Raw genomic sequence first — 16,591 nt, 5'->3', positions numbered from 1 at the left:
CAGCTCTGCTTCTGTACCAACCACTTCTGAAGCAGCTCAAACCCCGTCATATGCAGCCAATATCTCTTTTTCAGTTGCAGTATAGTGCGCTTCGGACCCTCTGTATCCCCGACTCCAAAACCCTAGGGGTCGACCCCGGGTCTCCCCTGGCGCTTTCTGCCAGAGGCTCCAGGTAGGGCCATTCTCCCCGGCTGCAGTGCAGAGCACATTTTTTACATCTTGTGCTGCCCAGACTGGCCCAAGAGCTACTGCATGAACTATCTCCTGATTAATTTATTCAAAGGCCTGTTGTTGCTCAGGGACCCATTTGAAATCACTCTCCTTCTGGGTCACTTGCTAGAGAGGGCTTTCAATCAGACTATAATTTGGAATATGCATTCTCCAAAAACCTACAGTCCCTAAAAAGCTTGTGTTTCCTTTTTGCTAGTGGATGGAGACAGGGCTGTTATTTTGTTGATCACCTCCATTGGGATCTGATGACATCCGTCTTGCCATTTTATTCCTACAAACTAGATCTTCTGTGCAGGTCCCTTGACCTTACCTCGGTTTATGGCCAAACCGGCCTTCAGAAGGACTTGGACTACTTTCTTCCCTTCCTCAAAAACGTCTTCTGCTGTATTGCCCCACACAGTGATATCATCAGTATATTGTAGGTGTTCCGCAGCTTCACCCTCTTCCAGTGCAGTATGGATCAGTCCATGACAAATGGTAGGGCTGTATTTCCACCCCTGGGACAGTCGATTCCAGGTGTACTGGACACCCCTCCAAGTGAGACCAACTGTGGCCTGCGCTCTGCTGCCAGAGGGGTTGAGAAGAATGCATTAGTGATATCAGTTTTGCAATACCACTTGGCTGCCTTTGACTCCAATTCGTACTGAAGTTCTAGCTTGTCTGGCACGGCAGCCCTCAACGGTAGAGTGACTTTGCTCAGGCCACGACAGTCTACTGTTAGTCTCCACTCTCCATTAGACTTCCACACTGGCCATGTGGGACTGTTTAAAGGGTGAGCAGGTCTTACTGATCACTCTTTGGCTCTGCAGTTGACAAATGAGCTCACGGATGGGAATCAGGGAGTCTCAGTTGGTGCAATATTGTCACCAGTGCACTGTTGTAGTGGCAATCGGCACCTGTTGTTCTTTGACCCTCAGCAACCCCACAACAGAAGGGTCCTCCAAGGGACCAGGCAAGGTAGGCAGCTGTTGAATTCCCTCCGTCTCCAAGGCAGCTACACCAAAAGCCCACCTGTACCCTTTTGGGTCCTTGAAATACCCTCTCCTGAGGTAGTCTATGCCAAGGATTCATGGACCCTCTGGGCCAGTCACGATGGGGTGCTCTTGCCACTCATTCCCTGTTAGGCTCACTTCGGCCTCCAATACAGTTAGCTCTTGGGATCCCCCTGTCACTCCAGCAATGCTGATGGTTTCTGCCCCTATAGAGCTTGATGGCATTACGGTGCACTCTGTACTGGTGTCCACTAAAGCCTTATACTCCTGTGCGTCTGATGTGCCATCAGATCGACAGTCCGGTAAACTCGGTTGTCCCTTTCCTCCACCTGGCTGGAGGTAGGGCCTCTCTAGTCCTCATTGTAGCATTCACAACTCACTTGTAAATGTGAATCAAAAGTCTCTCTATTAAGCTCAGAAGTAAAATCAGCACTTCTATTCCTCTGTTTGGGGAACTGCTTACTGGAAACCAGAGCAGCAACTTGCCTAGGAGAACCCCCCTGAATAATTGTTTTTCCTTGCAATTCATGTAACCACGCCTCTAGGGTCAAGGTAGATTTTCCACCCCACTTCCTCATGTCCTCTCCGTGGTCACGTGGGTAAAACCATAGGCTGGCCCATGGTGTGTATCCTCTCTCTTGAGCAAAAGGACGCTTTCTCCTAATGGCTGAGATACTGGTCCATACAGGTGGGGGGTAGGACATATCCTCTTTGAGTTGCTGAACCTTCCCGGACAGTTTCTCCACAGCTGAGATGAGGGAGGAAGAGGTATCTGCTTCATAATCACAGAGTCTGCAAATCACATCCACCACCGCTGGTGCCTCGCCATCTTTCCAGGCATTATGGCCAATGAGTTTGCATAAAATGATGGTGCCCTCCTTACAAACTTCCGCCACGTGGGTCATGCGCACTGGCCTTCATCTGGATCTTTGGGTGACTGTTCATCGTCCAACTCACCATAAATCACCTCAAGCACAGATAATTCCCTCAGGTACTGGAAACCCTTCCCCATGGTGGTCCATTTTCCTGGGCGATATATAACACCTTCCTTGAAGGGATACCTGCTTCCTTTTATTGGCAGTGGGACTGAGGAAAAGCGTCTGACCCCACACATTGTTTAGCAGCCTTCAACTACTTTACAAGCAGTGGTAAAACTGCTTCAGGCTACACAATTACTTTGTTAAATGAGTTAAAGTAATCTGGGGGGAGAGTGCATGAGAGAGAGAGGGAGAGTGAGCAAAATCAGGTGAGTTTGTGCTGCTTGTGTAAAAGCTATAATCGGGCTGTTAACATTCAGCAGGGTGCAGCCACGCTGCTTTTTCTCAACATCACCTGCCTGCTGCCAGCGGAGCCTCTCCGGATGATGCCCAAGTGAGTCATTTCCTTTCCTCAGCCGCAGCAGCTCTCCGTTGCTGTCGGGAGATCTGTCCCCTTCTTCCTGAAGGCAGACGCCAGCAAGAGCCATCAGGATGCTGCTGCTCCCGCTCCTGGCCCTGGCTGCAGCCTGGTCTCGTAGGTTCCCCTTGTCACCACAGCATGGCACGCGGCAGCGGCAGGAGGTACCCCTTATTTACGAGTGTGAGTGAACAGCAGGCTAAGAGCGCTCCTTGTGTTTTCTCTCCTTCTTTCTAGATGGACAAGTGCTTCTGAAGCAGAGCCAAGTATCTACTACCAAACGGCAAACGAAAACTGCATGGATTGAGTGTAAAGCCGAGGGCATATCTGACTTCCGGTCTGCGTATATACATTGGTACCGACATATACCACCCAAAGCTCCCGAACGGATTCTGTATATCGGATCAGCTCAACCTGCTTATGATGACAGTTCCTATAGAAACAAGTTTGGGTCTTCGAAGAAAGACACAGATGTCTGCACTTTAACTGTCAGGGACGTCGACTCCAGCGATGAAGGTACCTACTACTGTGCCTACTGGCAGTCCCACAGAACCAGAAGAGCACAGGCAGCCCGTACACAAAGCTGCCTGTACCCTGAGCGGCAGGCTTTCTGTCAAATGCAGAGAAACACCATTGCACCTTCCTGCCTCTAAAACAACACAACAGGTTCATGCTGAGTATGTCAGTCTAAATAACTGACAGAGAGAAAAGCACAGAAAAGCAGCATTCTGCACCTCAACAGGTATAATGCGCTGTGCTGGGGAAAAGGAGCACTCCTGTGCGTGATGGCGTTACAGCTGAATGTAGACAGTGGCACAGTTTTGTCTTTCAAGAAGGCAGATACTTCCCCACATACAGGCTGAGCTGGCAAAAATGAAGCAAATGGCAGGCAGGCAGCACAGGAGGGGCATATTTGCACTGAAGAGGTAGCCTGGGAGACTTCACACCCAGGTCACGATGGCGATACTGGTGATGCTCCTCACTGGTCACTCCCACCCTAATGTTTCATTGATGATGGTCACTCAGTGATGAGGAGGGCTGCTTCTAACACCGATACGCCCTAGGACCCCTTGTTATAGGCAAGGGTCTGTAATACTGTGCCTCTCCTGAAAAGACGGCCCCGAGAAATTATTGTGAAGATCATTTACGAGAGAAAGCTGCAGACTACAGCAGTCCAAAGTTGATTATCTCTTTTGGGTCAGAAAATGAGAAATCATTCCCAGCGTAGAGAGTGCTGTGTGGTGGCTGCTGCCCAAGTGACCGTTTGCCATGCAGCCTTTGCAGGGCACCTTTGCCGGGCTCTGAAATGAGGAAAAGTACAAGAAACAGCAGAGGGCAGAAAACGGCTGCCTGGGAGACGTGCACGCTTCACCCTGGCGTCACATCACCGTGTCTGGGGTAGATGGATAAGGGGACGAGGCAGTTTGGAGCTGCTTTAAGGAAGACTCAGAGGTGACAGTTCACTATGACTTACCTGATTCGTGCTACCAAAGCAGGCAGTATGTTCTAGGAAAGGCTGCTGAAACGTGCTTCTGGGACAGCTTTGGGGTGTCTGAGGTCAGGAGAACGTCCTTGGGAAGGGCCAGAATGTAACCTGGACTTTTTATGTGTGAGCTCAGCACGTAAGTCTGAGAGGAATGTAGCAGATTGATAGAGGAAGAAAAATTACTTCAAATTGACTATTTTAGCTCCTCTCTACATCGTTGCTGATGGGGTTTCGCTTGTCAATAAATTTAACCCCCCGCCATGGTAGCAAGTTGAAGAACGACCATTGGATGTGACAAATGAGTCATTTCCTCCTCCCACTTGTTTGGAGCTTTCTCCACCTGAAGGGCTTTATAACGTTTTTCTCTCCATTTCATTTCCAGGTTTAACCCACACGGGCAACATGTTGCTGCTCCCAGTCCTTCTTGCAAGTTCTCTGTGGTCCCGTAAGCCCTTTTTCCTCTCCCCTCTCCTTCCCGTGTGCCGAGAGCACAGTCGGGGCTCCAAACTCCAGTGGTTTCTTCCCTTCACACAATTTCTCTGCTTCCCCTTCCAGGTGGAGACACGCAGGCAGTGCCAGTGCAAAGCCCAGCGCTCCGGAGGCAGGTGAAGGGCAGCTCTGTCAGCATGGAGTGCCAGATGAGAACCAATAACGTTGTGCACTGGTACAAGCAGCTTCCTGGGGAGCCACCAAAGAGGATACTGTACATGTCGGGACAGTCACCTGTTTTTGATGATAGCAGTGATGAAATAAGATTTGAAGTTTGGAAACCTTCGTCAGACCCCCTCTATGTTCTAAGGATAAAATATTTAACGCTGAGTGATTCTGGCACTTACTACTGTGCCTATTGGTTTACCAAGGTGTCACAGCATTAGATCAGCAAAGAGAAGCCATACAAAAAGGTCGTTTTGCACTCTGAACCGCAAGTTCTGAACTCAGTACATTTCAGCACTGACCCATATCTACAACATCCAGAAATGGGAGATTCCCAGTCATTTCAGCGTAAATAGAGTGAACATGGCTCTTAAGATGAAGGCTTGATTGTCTTAAGAGTAAAGCTTGATTGTCCTGAAAGCACTCCCGACAGTGAACACGCCCGTCTCTTTGAACAAATGTCAACTGCAAATTTCTCTTCTCTGTTAGAATCCTTGGAGCTAGCAGAGAAAGACATCTCCATCCCCTCTGTGTTTTCTTTAAAAAAAAACCTACATGAATTTAAAAGGAGGGAAGACCAGATGATCTTGCACACTCTCCTTCATGTGTTGGTTTTTTTTACCTTCCTTTGCATTTCGCTCTTGACAAACTTCTACAACACCCCAGAAAGCCCAGTGTTATTGTCACACTTTCTCACGTGGTGTGTCCAGGGCAGACGTTAAATCCTCAGCCAGGGGCCGTGCCCCTGGCAAGCAGAGACTCTCAGGCCCTTTGGGTTAAGTGCACTGACTGTTACAAATCAGGGTCTATGATCAAAGACGAGTTTGAGGAAAGCTGCCATTTGCCATTTGACAGCTACGTCAGAAAAACGGAGACAGTTTTGTGCCTCTGAGTTCCTGCGGTAGGACAGAGTGCACATCCTCAATATCCTGTGAGATACTCCTTTAATGCGTCTGGGCCTTCACAAATGAGCACAAATACCTCCATTGTGGTGGTTTTCCAGTTCCGCAGGCTCTGAACATCGTTTTGGCTGGACTTTTGGAAAGCTTTGAATACGTAACGCCTCACTATTCATGTGTCTGGCCTGCTTAACTCTTTGAAAAATAGGTTGTAGAGCACGTGACCTGAGATATTAACTGCAGGCTGCTCGCCTTGTGTCTTCACATTGCGGGACGTGAGGGTTCCTCACAACCATCTAGGAGGTTTCTGGCGTGAGTTGACAACAACTTCCAAACACAGGTGACCAAGCAGCCAACAAGGAAGGGTGGTCTTCTGCCCCTCCAACTCACAAACAAGGGAGAACTTGTTGGGGATGTGAAGGTATGGGACAGCCTTGGCTGCGGTGACCGTGAGCTGGTGTGGTTCAGGCTCCCGAGAGGAGGGAGCAGGGCAAAAACACAACCCTGGGCTTTGGGAGAGCAGACCTTAAGTCCTTCTGTGAAGGGCAGCACCAGCACGGGGGCACTCTGGGCACTTCAGCATGTTGCAGCTGAAACAGAAAACAGGAAAAGGAGATCCATAGCGGCATGGGGGAATGCCTCCCACTTCCTGCAGACCTCTGGGGGACAGCACACACTCACCGCCCACCAGTGTGACCTCCGCACTGGAACCTTCACACCCCGATATACGGCTGGAGCTGATCTGACTCACAGCCCTTCCTCAGTGGCTCTGGCTCAACTTTTCAAGGGCTACAGTCCCAGGACCTGGGTACAGTCCTGAGGCAGTTTCCTTAAAGAAAAGCTGTAGTTGCTCACACCGGACTTACCTTTGGGAACTTCAGTGTGTCATGGAACCTTCATACAGAGGCAGAGGAGACCTCCTATGGCCCCAAAAAGCTCAAGGCATTTAGAGGAGCTGCCACTGGGTGATGGCCACCTGAGTCACTCATTTGTCCTCCTATGTGCTGCTCCCTTCTGCTGGGGACGGACTCTGCTCCTGGCTGGTTCATGGAGGCAGGCTTGGCATCACACGACCCAGATGTTGCTGCTGAAGGTGCTTCTGGCTGCATCAGCCCTTTGCTGGTGATGTAAGTTGCAGGGGTTTGGGAGAGTGACAATCTCTGAGCCCTGGGGGCTGGTTGCTGCTGTCACAACAGTGCTGTTTCTCTGCTTTCCCTGCGGATGGATGCAAAGCCTCAGGCAGCCAAAACGTTCCACCAGCAGAGCCGTGCAAATGACTGTGCGGATCAGCTGCTGTTTCCCTGCGTCACACTTTCTGAATACCTTCCTCCACTGGTACCAACACAACCCTGGAGGAACAACAAAGTGCATTCTGGACATGCAAATGGGGGACCCTTCTTTTTATGACAAATCTTACAGAGATATTTTCTGGGACGAGAAGGCAGGGATGGAGTCCACCTGTACTCTGACAAGATATAAAATAAAAAAGCAGCAAGAGGCTACCTACTATTGCACTTACTGGGACCTCACATCCTTAGAAAACCATCAGGCAGCTAACACAAAATTTCCTCTGTTCTCCCAAGGTCTGGAAACCTCACCTGACTCCAAGGGCCTGCTTGCCAGGCTCAGCAGACCTGCAAGAATACACTAGGGTGACAAGTTGTGAAAAATACCATACAAGCGCTGCTTGGCTGCTTTAGGTGATTAACCTGGAAGGATAGGCAGAAGGGAATTGCATCACCAGCGTGAGGTAGAGGCAAAGTGTAACCTCACGTCCCTCCTTGCCTGGTGCAGGGTGCAACCCTGCGCTCTGCCTCCAGCAGCAGGCAACAATAGGTGCATGGAGGTGTATGTCTGTACAAACAGACATACAGGAGCAATTACCCAGAAATGCTTCCTGGTCTCAGGGATTTAGGGCAGCAGTTTTGCCTGCTTTCAAGGGACATCTGTTCTGTTCTGCCCTCTGATAGCCAATGTACCTTAAAATCTGGGTATGAAGAACGGACTTTGAAAGCTAGAGCACAGAAATTGTATGTTGAGAAAAAAAAAAAAGAAAAAAAAAAGACTCATTACTCATCATCTAAGCAAATTTCTTGGGGGAAAGAGGGGAAAAGAAAAATGTTTGCCTCAGTAGTGAGCTCTCTTCTTAAATGGGTGGGTTTTGTTTTGTTTTTGTTTGTTTGCCTTCTACTTAAGTGTCAATCAAAGGAAATGGTTTGTGCATAATTATTTAACACATCGCAGTTGGCACAGTCTCATTGGGTGGTTCATTGCCACTCAGAACTGCTTTGCCACCACTTGAGTCTGGTCCTGACCCTGTCCCTGAAAGGAAGCCATAAGGAGGGAAGTGACAATGTGGCTGCTGAGTATTTTCTTCCTGGTGGCTGGTTTTTCTTGTGCGTGCCCTGCTCACCCCTATGCCTGCATGTCCACCACGGGCAAAGGACACACTCTCTTATCTCAGCTTCATGGGTTTTATCTTTCCTTTTCTTTCACACAGGCAGGTCTGCACAAGTCTTGCAGCAAACCCCAAGATCCATCACCAAGCCAGAAAGCAAAACAGTGCTAATCAACTGCCATGTCTCCCATCCTGATTTTAACAACCTTTTCATTCACTGGTACCGAAAGAGGCCCGGCGCAGCGCCCGAGCGCATTGCCTACATGTACTCCAGGCCACTCCTTGAAAACAAGTCCGATGAGAGGAAATTTAGTCTTGAGAAGGACCCTGCCAAATCTGTCTGCACCCTGACAGTGAGCAAATTAACTCTGCAAGACTCGGCTACCTACTACTGTGCGAGGTGGGATGCACAGCAGTTGAAGGCCATAGGCGGCCTGCACAAAGACGTGCTCTGCTTCCTGAACCGGAGCCTGAAGTGTTTGACCGCACGCAGGAACACCCCCACCCTACCTTCGCCATCAGCCTTGAATCAGACACACTGTACAGGCAGCCAGATCCAAGACACCTGCTGAGCTAGCGCGGGTTTTGCAGACACGCGCTACAGTCAGCACCAGCAGAGCTCTGGTTTCACGTCACCAACAACAAGGTGGCGTTTTCATAGGTCTGGCTGGATTGTCTCTGGGTGGGTTTACAGGACGGCCGGGTGGGCCAGCTGGCAGAAGGAAAAATCATTCTAGGCCCACTACCCTTCAAGCTACAGCTTTGGAATAAGTCCCCAGTTACACCATTTGTGTGGTAGAACAGAGGGGTGCAAGTGAAAACAAACTTGAAGCACCGCTCAGGACTGCAGATATCAGATACTCATTTTGTACTCCTCTGCAGGTAGAGAATCTTGTCTTAGTTTCTCTTTGTTTTCCATCTGGAGAGGATCAAACCCTCATTTAAGTTAAAAAACACAAGTCTCTCAACTGACTTCAGCGGGGCTTCTCGTCCAACGCGGCAGCTAGCCTGCAAAACAAACAGCAACAATAAAACAGATCCTCAGACTTCCATTGTTCAAACAGAAAGACAGTTGAAGTTTTTTCACCCCTTTCTGTTTGCAGCCAAACAACTGATTGTTAAGGTCACAGGACCGCTGTGCTTCGATCCGAAAAGACCGACCCTATGCCCAGCCTCTGGCACAAGGTACATTTGGAGATGCCGCTCTGGGCTGTAACCTCTCACCTTACCTGTGACAAGAAACAGTCACAAGCGCAGCAATCCTCCTTCTGAGCTCCCAGATGGTGCTGTGTAGTCTCCTGGCATTTGGCATTCAACTTGTGCGATGAGCAGGAATTTGAGGGCCTTCAAATTCATTAAGCATCAGGCTCTTACTTCTGCTTCCTTTTATTGGCAGTGGGACTGAGGAAAAGCGTCTGACCCCACACATTGTTTAGCAGCCTTCAACTACTTTACAAGCAGTGGTAAAACTGCTTCAGGCTACACAATTACTTTGTTAAATGAGTTAAAGTAATCTGGGGGGAGAGTGCATGAGAGAGAGAGGGAGAGTGAGCAAAATCAGGTGAGTTTGTGCTGCTTGTGTAAAAGCTATAATCGGGCTGTTAACATTCAGCAGGGTGCAGCCACGCTGCTTTTTCTCAACATCACCTGCCTGCTGCCAGCGGAGCCTCTCCGGATGATGCCCAAGTGAGTCATTTCCTTTCCTCAGCCGCAGCAGCTCTCCGTTGCTGTCGGGAGATCTGTCCCCTTCTTCCTGAAGGCAGACGCCAGCAAGAGCCATCAGGATGCTGCTGCTCCCGCTCCTGGCCCTGGCTGCAGCCTGGTCTCGTAGGTTCCCCTTGTCACCACAGCATGGCACGCAGCAGCGGCAGGAGGTACCCCTTATTTACGAGTGTGAGTGAACAGCAGGCTAAGAGCGCTCCTTGTGTTTTCTCTCCTTCTTTCTAGATGGACAAGTGCTTCTGAAGCAGAGCCAAGTATCTACTACCAAACGGCAAACGAAAACTGCATGGATTGAGTGTAAAGCCGAGGGCATATCTGACTTCCGGTCTGCGTATATACATTGGTACCGACATATACCACCCAAAGCTCCCGAACGGATTCTGTATATCGGATCAGCTCAACCTGCTTATGATGACAGTTCCTATAGAAACAAGTTTGGGTCTTCGAAGAAAGACACAGATGTCTGCACTTTAACTGTCAGGGACGTCGACTCCAGCGATGAAGGTACCTACTACTGTGCCTACTGGCAGTCCCACAGAACCAGAAGAGCACAGGCAGCCCGTACACAAAGCTGCCTGTACCCTGAGCGGCAGGCTTTCTGTCAAATGCAGAGAAACACCATTGCACCTTCCTGCCTCTAAAACAACACAACAGGTTCATGCTGAGTATGTCAGTCTAAATAACTGACAGAGAGAAAAGCACAGAAAAGCAGCATTCTGCACCTCAACAGGTATAATGCGCTGTGCTGGGGAAAAGGAGCACTCCTGTGCGTGATGGCGTTACAGCTGAATGTAGACAGTGGCACAGTTTTGTCTTTCAAGAAGGCAGATACTTCCCCACATACAGGCTGAGCTGGCAAAAATGAAGCAAATGGCAGGCAGGCAGCACAGGAGGGGCATATTTGCACTGAAGAGGTAGCCTGGGAGACTTCACACCCAGGTCACGATGGCGATACTGGTGATGCTCCTCACTGGTCACTCCCACCCTAATGTTTCATTGATGATGGTCACTCAGTGATGAGGAGGGCTGCTTCTAACACCGATACGCCCTAGGACCCCTTGTTATAGGCAAGGGTCTGTAATACTGTGCCTCTCCTGAAAAGACGGCCCCGAGAAATTATTGTGAAGATCATTTACGAGAGAAAGCTGCAGACTACAGCAGTCCAAAGTTGATTATCTCTTTTGGGTCAGAAAATGAGAAATCATTCCCAGCGTAGAGAGTGCTGTGTGGTGGCTGCTGCCCAAGTGACCGTTTGCCATGCAGCCTTTGCAGGGCACCTTTGCCGGGCTCTGAAATGAGGAAAAGTACAAGAAACAGCAGAGGGCAGAAAACGGCTGCCTGGGAGACGTGCACGCTTCACCCTGGCGTCACATCACCGTGTCTGGGGTAGATGGATAAGGGGACGAGGCAGTTTGGAGCTGCTTTAAGGAAGACTCAGAGGTGACAGTTCACTATGACTTACCTGATTCGTGCTACCAAAGCAGGCAGTATGTTCTAGGAAAGGCTGCTGAAACATGCTTCGGGGACAGCTTTGGGGTGTCTGAGGTCAGGAGAACGTCCTTGGGAAGGGCCAGAATGTAACCTGGACTTTTTATGTGTGAGCTCAGCACGTAAGTCTGAGAGGAATGTAGTAGATTGATAGAGGAAGAAAAATTAATTCAAATTGACTATTTTAGCTCCTCTCTACATCGTTGCTGATGGGGTTTAGCTTGTCAATAAATTTAACCCCCCACCATGGTAGCAAGTTGAAGAACGACCATTGGATGTGACAAATGAGTCATTTCCTCCTCCCACTTGTTTGGAGCTTTCTCCACCTGAAGGGCTTTATAACGTTTTTCTCTCCATTTCATTTCCAGGTTTAACCCACACGGGCAACATGTTGCTGCTCCCAGTCCTTCTTGCAAGTTCTCTGTGGTCCCGTAAGCCCTTTTTCCTCTCCCCTCTCCTTCCCGTGTGCCGAGAGCACAGTCGGGGCTCCAAACTCCAGTGGTTTCTTCCCTTCACACAATTTCTCTGCTTCCCCTTCCAGGTGGAGACACGCAGGCAGTGCCAGTGCAAAGCCCAGCGCTCCGGAGGCAGGTGAAGGGCAGCTCTGTCAGCATGGAGTGCCGGATGAGCGCCGATAACACTGTGCACTGGTACAAGCAGCTTCCTGGGCAGCCACCAGAGAGGATACTGTACATGTCGGGACAGTCACCTGTTTTTGATGACAGTGGTGATAAAAGGAGATTTCAAGCTCGGAAGCATTCTACGAAGCCCCTCTATAGTCTTAGGATAGGTTATTTAACGCCGAGTGATTCTGGCAATTACTACTGTGCCTACTGGTTTTTTCAAGGCATCACAGCATTAGACGGGCAAAGATTAGCCATACAAAAAGGTCGCTTTGCACTCTGAACCACAGGATCTGAACTCTGCCAAAATGCAGAAAGTTCCCTGTTCCACCCCCCTCTCATGATTTTCTGCAACTGGATAAGGATAACAGCAATTTGTTTCTGACAAACGCTAAATATATGATGATAATGATCAGCATATCATTTCAGTACTCACGCATGTCTGTAACATCCAGAAACAAGAGAGTCCCAGTCACTTCAGCATAAATAGAGTGAACATGGCTGTTAAGAGGAAGGCTTGATTGTCATCAAAGCACTCCCCTGAGAGTGAGGGAGGCCTGAAAAATTAAGGACTTGCCAACTATTCTTTATTGGAAGAGAGGGACCCTTTCCATTGCCAACACACAGGGGCAGGGGTCTCTCCTTGCCTGCCTCTCCGTTGAGCCCTCTGCTCATGGGCACCTTTCCAAGCCAGTCAGCAACACATGCTTACCACCGGCTTGCTGCATGTGGTCAACCACCAGCAGGAGGGAGGCCGAAGCAGCTCATCTCCCTCACACCCTCGCACCCCAGGCTCACCAGTCACAAGGGAGCGCCCAATGGCATCAGCCCCATGCATCGAGACGACCCTCTTCCATGGCTGTTGACAGCAGCCCTCACCAGCCTCGCTTTTGTTTACCAGTCTTCCTTTACAAGGGGTGTTTGCATCTTATCCAAAATTCAAAACGAAAACCTGCGGCTGTGCATTTCCTCCCACATGCAAAACCAAAGCAAAGGTGCCTTCCCATGGTGCAGCTGCCCCGGCAACTAGAGGGTGATGGCCTCCCGCTGTTCAGTGGAGGGCAGCATCAGCACAGGGGCACCCTGGGCACTTCAGCATGCTGCAGCTGGGTGACTAAGCTGACACAGCAAAAGGAGGTCCCTAGTGTCATGGGGGAACGCCTCCCACCCACTCACGTACCGTGCACCTCCCCTCAGCTCTCCGGGTGACGGTACACACTCGCTGCTCACCACTGGGCCACACAGAACCACTGGACTTTTTATGTGTGAGCTCAGCACGTAAGTCTGAGAGGAATGTAGCAGATTGATAGAGGAAGAAAAATTAATTCAAATTGACTATTTTAGCTCCTCTCTACATCATTGCTGATGGGGTTTAGCTTGTCAATAAATTTAACCCCCCACCATGGTAGCAAGTTGAAGAACGACCATTGGATGTGACAAATGAGTCATTTCCTCCTCCCACTTGTTTGGAGCTTTCTCCACCTGAAGGGCTTTATAACGTTTTTCTCTCCATTTCATTTCCAGGTTTAACCCACACGGGCAACATGTTGCTGCTCCCAGTCCTTCTTGCAAGTTCTCTGTGGTCCCGTAAGCCCTTTTTCCTCTCCCCTCTCCTTCCCGTGTGCCGAGAGCACAGTCGGGGCTCCAAACTCCAGTGGTTTCTTCCCTTCACACAATTTCTCTGCTTCCCCTTCCAGGTGGAGACACGCAGGCAGTGCCAGTGCAAAGCCCAGCGCTCCGGAGGCAGGTGAAGGGCAGCTCTGTCAGCATGGAGTGCCAGATGAGCGCCGATAACACTGTGCACTGGTACAAGCAGCTTCCTGGGCAGCCACCAAAGAGGATACTGTACATGTCGGGACAGTCACCTGTTTTTGATGACAGTGGTGATAAAAGGAGATTTCAAGCTTGGAAGCATTCTACAAAGCCTTTCTATAGTCTTCAGATAGATTATTTAACCCCAAGTGATTCTGGTACATACTACTGTGCATACTGGGTTTTACCAAGACATCACAGCATTAGACGGGCAAAGATTAGCCATACAAAAAGGTTGTTTTGCACTCTGAACCACAGGATCTGAACTCTGCCAAAATCCAGAAAGTTCCCTATTCCAACCCTCTCTCATGATTTTCTGCAACTAAGTAACAGCAATTTGTTCACGACAACTGCTAAATATATAATGATAACAATCAGTATATCATTTCAGCACTGACCCATATCTGCAACATCCAGAAATCGGAGATTCCCAGTCATTTCAGTGTAAATAGGCTGAACATGGCTCTTAAGATGAAGGCTTGATTGTCCTGAAAGCACTCCCCTGACAGTGAAAATGCTTGTCTGTGTCAAGAAATTAAGCTGTAAATTTCTCTTCTCTGTTAGAATCCTTGGAGCTAGCAGAGAAAGACATCTCCATCCCCTCAGATTTTTATCTAAAAAAAAAGACATTAATATAAAAGAAGGGAAGACCAGACAATCTTGCACACCCTCCTTCATGTGTTGGTTTTTTTCCTTCCTTTGCATTTTACTCTCTATAAATATCTACAACATTCCAAAAAGCCCAATGTTATTGTCACACTTTCTCATGTGGTGTGTCCAGGGCAGACGTTAAATCCTCAGCCAGGGGCCGTGCCCCTGGCAAGCAGAGACTCTCAGGCCCTTTGGGTTAAGTGCACTGAGTGTTACAAATCAGGGCCTATGATCCAAGACTGGTTTGAGGAAAGCTGCCATTTGTCTGACAGCTATATTTGACTCCTAGCCATACTTTGGTTCAGGCTGACTAATGATCCAGAGACCTCACATCCTTGTGGGAACTTCCAAGCTGGAAAACCTCTGGGTCATGTAAAAAGGAGTGAAGGTGCCTTGAAAATATTTCAAGTGACAAGTCTATTTGCTCATAATTTGAACCTGAAAAGGTATATTGTTGAAGAAGGCTCTGGCCACTGCGTGTGTGCGTCCTCTTGGCACTGATACCATGCAGTTTGATCTGTAATTATTCCTACTGAGAGACTTGCTCTGTTAGAAAGCTGCAGTGTAAAACCTAGAGAGTGTCTGTAATTTAGACAATTAACTGTGTAAGACCCAGTTACTCCCATAGGCCTTTCTTCTTAATCTGGAACCACGTGCCAGAAGATATCTCTGATCAAAAGAATAACAATGTACTGCAACAGTTTTATACATGCCCTGGTAGGTTTTGGCAAGAAGAGCTGGATTTCAGGTCCTCAGCGTACAATTGCCAACACAGTTTTCACTCTGATTAACGAGAGTTGCCCACGCAGGAGACTTTGTTGAGTGACCTTTTCCTTGCACCTCCCTCCCTTTACCTTTAAGTCCATTTCATATTTCTCTTTCCATGTCACTTTGTTGTGCGTGCCAGTCATTAAGTCATTTCTTCTTCTCCCCTGAAAGTGAGGGAGGCCTAATAAAATTAAGGACTTGCCAATGGTTTTTATTAGAAGAAAGGGACCCTTTCTGTTGCCACCACACAGGAGCAGGTGCCTCTCCTTGCCTGCCTCTCCATTGAGCCCTCTGCTCACGGGCACCTTTTCAAGCAGTTAGCAACACACGCTTTCCACCGGCATGCTGCATGTGGCCAACCACCAGCAGGAGGGAGGCCGAAGCAGCTCATCACCCTTGCAATCAGCAAATTGCAGCCCAGACTCACCAGTCACAGGGGATCGCCCCACGGCATCAGCCCCACGCATCAAGATGACCCTCTGCCATGGCTGTTGACAGCAGCTTTTGTTTACCAGTCTTCCTTTCCAAGAAGTGCTTTCATCTCATCTGAGCTTCAAAAGCAAAATCCTATGGCTGTACATTTCCTCCCACACAGATAACCAACGCGAAGGTGCCTTCCCATGGTGCAGCTGCCCCGGTAACTAGAGGGTGATGGCCTCCCGCTGTTCAGTGGAGGGCAGCACCAGCACGGGGGCACTCTGGGCACTTCAGCATGCTGCAGCTGGGTGACTAAGCTGACACAGCAAAAGGAGGTCCCTAGTGGCATGGGGGAATGCCTCCCGCCTGCTCAGGTACTGTGAGCCTCCCTGCAACCTCTTCGGGGACAGCACGCACTCACCGCCCACCAGTGTGACCTACAGGCTGGAACCTTCACACCCCGATATACGGCTGGAGCTGATCTGACTCACAGCCCTTCCTCAGTGGCTCTGGCTCAACTTTTCAAGGGCCGTAATCTTAGGATTCAGGTAAAGATCTCAACTTTACCTGAAAAGCAGACATGACTGCAACCTTCTAACCAATTTTAGCACTTGCTAGACTGGAGCGGGTTTCCTGCAAATGTAAGCTTGATCTGCTTGTGCACAGAAGACCCATCACTGAAGACTGCTCAAGAGAGTCACCTTCTTCTCCCACAGAACACTGTCCTCATCTAGGATCCCTTTCATCTTATTCTGAGTCTCAACGACAGCAGAGAGTGGCAAGCAAACATGCTGATGCTGACAGCACTTGTGGCCACAGCCGCTTGGTCTTGTAAGTCCTTCCTTATTTTCTTACCTCTTCTCCTCTTCTCATAGGCACCATGGCTGTGCTAACAGGCATCTTCCCAAATTCCTGAATTCCAGCTAATGACATCATTTCTCCTCTTTTTTTTTTCCTAGATGTATTTGCACAACAAATTCCCGTGCAGAGACCTATATCTATCACAAAGTTCAAAAACAGTGTACGGATGACATGTGAAATTCAGACAACAAATT

General features: G+C 49.1%; 2 protein-coding genes across 2 annotated transcripts in view; both read left to right on the top strand.

Annotated features, from left to right (window-relative positions):
- Positions 1-2,345: 2,345 nt before the first annotated feature.
- The window catches only part of TARP (TCR gamma alternate reading frame protein), a 32,991-nt gene continuing 18,745 nt past the window's right edge, over positions 2,346-16,591 (top strand). The window contains exons 1-5 of the mRNA XM_075083665.1: positions 2,346-2,735; positions 2,856-3,134; positions 4,487-4,549; positions 4,660-4,964; positions 11,100-11,133. Coding sequence (XP_074939766.1) covers positions 2,693-2,735; positions 2,856-3,134; positions 4,487-4,549; positions 4,660-4,964; positions 11,100-11,133 — 724 coding nt within the window. The 5' untranslated portion in view covers positions 2,346-2,692. The remainder of the gene's footprint in view (positions 2,736-2,855; positions 3,135-4,486; positions 4,550-4,659; positions 4,965-11,099; positions 11,134-16,591) is intronic.
- Positions 9,494-13,018, top strand: LOC142052881 (uncharacterized). Its single transcript, XM_075083664.1, has 4 exons — positions 9,494-9,882; positions 10,003-10,281; positions 11,634-11,696; positions 11,807-13,018. Exons 1-4 carry the CDS (start codon positions 9,840-9,842, stop codon positions 12,169-12,171), a joined length of 750 nt encoding a protein of 249 aa, XP_074939765.1. The 5' UTR covers positions 9,494-9,839; the 3' UTR covers positions 12,172-13,018.

This window comes from Phalacrocorax aristotelis, chromosome 2 (assembly GCF_949628215.1).
Source record: "Phalacrocorax aristotelis chromosome 2, bGulAri2.1, whole genome shotgun sequence".
Taxonomy (NCBI): Eukaryota; Metazoa; Chordata; class Aves; order Suliformes; family Phalacrocoracidae; genus Phalacrocorax; species Phalacrocorax aristotelis.
Note: the sequence above shows the minus strand (reverse complement) of the source record. Positions and strands in the feature narration are given on the sequence as shown.

Coding starts and splice junctions, on each gene's coding strand:
- LOC142052881 (XM_075083664.1), top strand. CDS start 9,840: ATGCTGCTGCTCCCGCTCCTGGCCCTGGCTGCAGCCTGGTCTC. Junction 9,883..10,002: donor CCTGGCTGCAGCCTGGTCTC/GTAGGTTCCCCT, acceptor CCTTCTTTCTAG/ATGGACAAGTGCTTCTGAAG. Junction 10,282..11,633: donor CGTCGACTCCAGCGATGAAG/GTACCTACTACT, acceptor TTTCATTTCCAG/GTTTAACCCACACGGGCAAC.